A 6,365-nucleotide genomic window follows, 5' to 3' on the forward strand; every position below is an offset into this window, starting at 1 on the left:
GTTCCGCTCGCCGGTTGTGAAAGGGTTTGACTCGCGGCTGACCTCGGGTCAGGGCTTCTCCCCGCTAATCCTGCGCTCCTTAAACACGAGCCTTCGCCCGCGCCCTCGCACCCGCCATCCTAATCCTCCGCCCCCGCGGCTCGCACCCCACCACGGACCGCCGACCCCGCGCCCCCTCCCGCCCGCGACTCGCGCTCACTCCCGGGGCTGCAGCAGGGCCCGCAGCGGCGCGGAGCGCAGGCCTCGGAGGGGGAGAGCGCTGGGCGGGCGCAGACAAAGAGGAGGCCGGGCGGTGCGGAGCGAGGGAAGCGGCTGGGAGGCGGCTTGGCGCCGGGGGCTGGGTCGAGGGAGAGCTGGGGAGAGGCCGCCGTGGCGCCGATCGGAGGGGCTGAGAGCGGGAGAGGCGCGCGGGTGAGACGCGGGGAGCCCCGGCAGGGCGCGGGCGGAGCGGGGAGCGCGCACTAGGAGGGCCGGGCCGCGGGCTTGCAGGGTCCCAGGGGCGGGCGGAGCAGGGTCCCGGCGGGCGCGCAGCCGGGAATGGGGACGGTGGGGAGAAGGGAGGGAGGGCGGGACAGGGAGCTCCGTGCCCCCCGTGGGGCCTCGCCCTGGGGCTGGGAGAGGCGGCCCCAGGCCTCTCGCTGAGCGAGCAAAGAGCGCCGGGGCGGGGAGAGGTCCCTGCGCCGCGACCCCCGGCCGGGCCTCCGCGCTCTGAGCCTGCCCCCGCCCCCGCCCCGCCGGCTGGCCGGGCCTCTCTCGCTGCAGCCAAATGGCCGCGCTGGAGAACGCTGCGCGGAGACCCTGCGCGCTTTTCTCTTCGGTTCCCGCAGTGCTACCGAGGATTAAACCCTGCGGCTGCGGCTTGTGGCTGCGGAAGCCGGGAAAAGGGAGCGGAGCCTGGCCGCGCCGGGTCTCCTCTCCCGGGGCGCACGTCCCGGGACAGATCTCTCGAATTCACTAGTTTTCCCGAGACGGAAATGTGTGCGGTGCCCAGGCTTTGCGGGGGAAATGAAACTCCAGCACAGGCGCGCGCCTCCTCCCCAAAACGCACGACAGGGACACAGCGGGCCGCCCGGCTCGCTCCCGACACGAGCACCCGCGCGTTTTCCTAAAAAATATCCTTCAGGGCGTCCAGCCCCGGGGAGGGTCTCGGGCCCCATAAAGGGGCCAGTGAGATGAGAAAACAAGGCCGAACCAAAAACATAGCTCCCCAGGCAAGCTAGTCATCTCCCAGCCCACCGTGCCGCTGCCCGCTTCGGAGCCAGGCCCACGCGCGCCGCCGTGGGGTCGACCGGGAAACCACGCACGAAGTTTTGCGAACTTTGTCCCAGGCACCCAAAGGGTCCTGTCCGAGTTCTCTGCGCGAGTTTCAGGCAGAACTGGAGCCAGCGACAGAAGCCGGTACGGTGCGCGGTGAGCAGCCGGCGCCCGCGGCTGCGTTTTGGCTGGGCGCGGGGCGTGAGCGGTGCCTGGGAGCGCACCCCGCAGCGTGTTCCGCAGGCCTTTGAACCGCAGGGAGGCTGGTTCCCGAGCTGAAGCCCAGCTAACCACGACGCCCCCGCCGTTTTTGAACTGAGTCGTTGTTTTCCCAGTGGTTCTAACCTACAGAGCCAAAAAGAAACAGGAGGTTGGGAGCTGCAGGCACCAACGGTGCCGACGGCTGGAGGCCCACGTCCATCCTCCAGGGAACAAGGGACAGCCCTCCTGGTGCTGGGGCGGCCGGGGCTGGAGCGGGTCCTCCGACGACAGCCCAGACTTCAGTGCCAGGGTTCCTGCCGAGAGGGGAGCGCGTGTGGCCGCAGCAGTGCCATGCCTGCATTGGAACCCGGGGTTCCTGGTCGCCAGGGTCTGCGGGCGGCCTGGGACGCACCGCAGCCTTTCTCAACACCCTCCGGAGGGGCCCCGCGACCCGCTCCCACCAAACGCTCACCAAGACTCAAATCCATGAAAAGAAAAAACAAAACAAGCAAAAATAAAACTGAAAAAGAAAAAAGGGAGGGGTTTTATTATCTCTTAACAGCGGACACCTTTCTTGTTTTCTGCCATCACTTTAACGAATGAATAGTTTAAGCAAAATTATGAAAATGACTCCAAAAAATTACACATGTCAATTGTCAGATTAGCATTATTCTCCAAGCTATTCCCAGACGCGGGCTGCACGCGGGGCTGATAGCTGGGGCCGCTTGTGCGGGACTCTACCGCATGCCCACGCTTCCGTCTGGATCAAAGGGATTTTTTTTCCAAAAATATAATTCCATCTTAACGTTGTGATTAATTTCAAAACGTGTTTGCTACCGTATAACTTTTAAATGCAATATTTAATGCTGATTACTTGAAGACAAAGTTTTTTACAGGAAACTTTAAATTCCAGTAAAAAAAAAAAAACCTGAAATGTACCAGCAAAGACCTAGAAAAATATAATTAAACAATTGAAAGCGGCCAACCACCTCGACACCGAGCCGAGAGTAAGGGGCCCCGCGGGGGACAGCGGGGGTTGATTTGTGCGCGGGGGAAACACCGCGAAATTGCCGGACCTCTCTTGGGGAGGACGTGGGGGAAGCCGGGCTCTGCCGCGGCCCCTACCCTGGAACCAAACCCACAAGCAGTCTACCGAGAACCTTAACCACGCGGCCTCGGCCTGGTCCCAAGGCCGTGGGGCTCGCCCCTTCTTCCCTCCTCCTCGGGACCACGCGGCTGCGGGGACGCGCTCCGGGCGCAGAACCCGCAGCCGGGAGCCGCCAACGCCGCAGGTGGAGGGCCGGGGCGGGAAGGCAGCTTTATGACCACCTTGTCTCCGTGTGGACTCTGAACCTCCACGCGATGACCCACGGATTTGCGCCTTCCTCCCTCCCGGCGCGGGCCGACGGCTTGCCTCCCCCGTCCACAGCCAGCCGCTCTCTGCGCTCGCCAAACACGCACATAAGGTCAGCGCGTTTTCGATTCATGGGGTGAAACGGGCTTTCTCTCAAATTTATTGAATCAAAACTCGATGCACTTTTAGGGGGCGGGTTCCATTTCGGTTTTGGAAGAAAGGCTTTTTTCTTTTTTTTTTAGGAAACTATGTACATAATCTGATTTCTCCTCCCCACACAGCAACGCCTAACATAAAATAAAATAAAATTAAAAAAAACTCACAACGCATGGACAAGAAATGGTACAAAACCAAAAACTGGCTATGCGCAGATACAGAAAGTGGTACAAAACCCAGAGTGGCGCCGCCGTCCGAGGAGGGGGTGGGTGGGCAAAATCTGTGTATAAATTAACAAACCGGCCCGAGAGCGCTGGGGCGACGACAGGACCGCGTCAGGCCCGGCTCGGCCTGGCTCCGCGGCCCCGGAGGGGACGGCAGGCTGCGGCGTCGGCATGAGGCGGGGACACGAAGGGCGCCATCGGTTTTGTCTTTGTCCCCTGGAGCGAAGAGAGCGCACTCTGTCTCCTCCTCCTCCGCAGAGAACGATAAATACTGTACAAAAAGTCTCAAGAAAACCCCCAAGTTCCATCCGAACGCAGGCCCCGCGCGGCGCCCCGGGAGCCGCGGGGCAGGCGCGCGCTGTGCCAGGAGCGCGGAGGCGGCGGGACGTGGCCAGGCCGCCCCGCGGGCGCTAGATGTGCGTCAGGGGCACCGTGCCGTTGACGCCCGCGCCCGCGCCCTGGTAGTGCTGCGGCAGCGAGTGCAGCCGGCTCTGCGCCGCGGCCGCCGGGTCGCCGCCCTCGCCGGCCGGCAAGTACATGCTGATCATCTCTCGCAGGTCCCCAGGGCACGGCGCCCGCGAGTGCGCCGGGGCCGGCGGGCTGCCGCTCGGCTCTGACTTGACGAGCGAGCCGAGCGCTCCCAGGGCGCCCGACGACGCGGCCGCCGCCGCCGCCGCCGCCGCCGCCACGGCCGAGGTCTGGTGCGCGCCGCCCGCGGCGCCGTAGGGGAGGCCGCCGTAGCCCGAGGGCGACGCGCTCACGTAGCCCTGCGAGTTGGAGATGGGGCTGTACTGCAGCGCGCCCATGTCGTAGCGGTGCATGGGCTGCGGGTTGTGCGGGTGCGCGTGCGGGTGGTGCGGGTGCGGGTGCGCGGGGTGCGCGTGCGGGTGCGCGCCGCCCGCGCCCGGGTGCTGCCCGTAGGCCAGCTGCGCTTCTTGCATCATGGCCGCGGCCGCGGCGGCCGCCGCCACCGAGCCCGGGTAAGCGCCGTTGGCCCAGCCGTTGACGTGCGCGTAGCCGCCGCCCGCCGCGCCGCCCGGGCTCTCCAGGCGCTGGCCCACGGCCGCCGCGCCCACGCCCACGCCCATGGCCACGGCCGCGCCGCCGCCGCCCGCGCCGGCCGCCAGCAGCCCGCCGGCCAGCGAGTACTTGTCTTTCTTGAGCAGGGTCTTGGTCTTGCGGCGCGGCCGGTACTTGTAATCCGGGTGCTCTTTCATGTGCAGCGCGCGCAGACGCTTGGCCTCGTCGATGAAGGGCCGCTTCTCGGCCTCGGACATGACCTTCCACTCGGCGCCCAGCCGCTTGCTGATCTCCGAGTTGTGCATCTTGGGGTTCTCCTGGGCCATCTTGCGCCGCTGTCCGCGGGACCACACCATGAAGGCGTTCATGGGCCGCTTGACCCGGTCCTGGCTGGCCTTGGCGCCCCCGCCGCCGCCGCCGCCGCCCCCGCCGCCGCCACCGCCCGCCCCGGCCGGGCCCGACAGGTTCGTGGGCGCCGGGGCGCCGCCGGGCGAGTGCAGGTCGGTCTCCATCATCATGCTGTACATCGGGGCGGCTCTTGGTTCACCGGCACCGAGCGCAGAAGGCCTGGAGCATGGACAGCCCGGGCGGGGGACGGTCGGAGCGGGGCTCAAACGGGCGGCGGGGGGTGCCTGGCAGAGAGAAGAATGAGGGGGGAGGGGAGGCGACAGCGGAGAAGAGGCAGGAACACGCACTCAGCGCCGGTCCGGCCCGCAGGTGCACAGTTTCGCCAGCGCACGAGCCGCTCGCCCAGGAGGCAGACGGCCAAGGGTCTCCGTAGTCGCCGCCGCGGCGTGGTCGCCCTCGGCCGAGCGGTGCAAACAGGTGCAGTCGTGGCCAAGTTGCGGCGCCACTTTGTGGGCCGGGAGCAGGGTGCGGGGCCCGGCCCGTGGCTTCGTTGCCTCCTCCTCCTCGCTCGCCGGCCGCCGCCGTGCGCCCGCTGCCTCCTTGCTCTGGCGCTCGGTCCTCGGCGGCCTTCAACTCCGGGGCCGCAACTTGTAGCAGGGCGGCGCGCCGCGTGCGCTGGGCGTGCGCGGGTCCCAGGTGCCGCGGGGGGGAGTGGAGGGGGGCCCTGCAGGGGGGCCGGGGGCAGCAGCGCGGGCGCGCCGAGGGCACCAGAGAGCCGGGGCCGACGAGCCCGGGACGGGCTGCCCGCTGCCTGCCCGGGGCGGTGCGCTCGGAGCGGAGGCGCACGCGGGGCCGGCGGCGTGCGGGGCCCAGCAGCCATACGCCGGGCCCGGGCTGCCGTTAAATGAGCGCGCCGCGGCCAATGGGAGCCGGCGGCGGCGGTGATTTGCATGGCGCGCTGGCGAGTGACGTGGGGAGGGAGTAGATGCACCGGGCGCGGGCGGCGGAGCGGGGCGGAGGGAAGGAAGGAGGGGGAAGGAGGCCCGGGAGGGGGTCGCGGCCGCTCGGCTTCCTGCGTGCGCGCGCGCGCCGCGGCGAACCCGGAGCTCGCCCTCCTCGCCGCTCCCCGCCCGCGCGCTCCGAATGATTAACGACTGGCTTGAAAAGCGAAGACGAAGAAAGAATCGGGGGTGGCGGTGGGGGTGGGGTGAGGACTACAGCCCCGGGCCGGGCTTAAATGCGCGCCACGGGGACCCAGCAGCTCCTCCTCCTCCTCCTCCTCCTCCTCCGACCCCCGCCCGCCAGCTCTGCTCTGGCAGGGGAAGGCGAGTTAGGGACGGAGCCGGCACCTTGGCCTCGGCTCGGCCCGGGTGCCGAGGAGGGGACCGAGCGGGGCGGGTCAAGGGGGGGCTTGAAGCGCGGGTTGTGCGGAGGCCCTGCGGCGCGTCCCCAACCCCCACCCCGCCCCTGTCTTCCCAGCTGTGGGTGCTCAGCCCAGGCCCCACCACCCAGGGCCCGGGGCGCGCAGGTAGGGGGCCTGGCTCCGCAGCTCGCCTTGGCCGCAGTCCTGACCTTGCTTCAGGGGGTGGTCGGTGTAGCAGCCTCGGGGAGCCTGGGACTCCCGGGAGACTGCAGGAGGCTGCAAGCCAGCGCCTCTGGAACGCAGCTACTCCGACAGTGGCCAAAGTTTTCGGAGGTCGCCAGAGAAGGGTGTAGCCCACGCTTTTCCGGAGCGGGTCTTCCCCGCGCCGTTTGCCCCCGGGGCCCATCAGAACCGAACCGAACTGAACCGTGGGGCCTGGCCTCGG

General features: G+C 68.0%; 1 protein-coding gene across 1 annotated transcript; it reads right to left on the minus strand.

Moving 5' to 3' along the window:
* Positions 1-640: 640 nt before the first annotated feature.
* SOX1 (SRY-box transcription factor 1) lies at positions 641-6,007 on the minus strand. The gene has a single exon (XM_070048557.1). It carries the CDS (start codon positions 4,734-4,736, stop codon positions 3,600-3,602), a length of 1,137 nt encoding a protein of 378 aa, XP_069904658.1. The 5' UTR covers positions 4,737-6,007; the 3' UTR covers positions 641-3,599.
* Positions 6,008-6,365: the final 358 nt, after the last annotated feature.

Source organism: Oryctolagus cuniculus, chromosome 9 (assembly GCF_964237555.1).
Source record: "Oryctolagus cuniculus chromosome 9, mOryCun1.1, whole genome shotgun sequence".
Taxonomy (NCBI): domain Eukaryota; kingdom Metazoa; phylum Chordata; class Mammalia; order Lagomorpha; family Leporidae; genus Oryctolagus; species Oryctolagus cuniculus.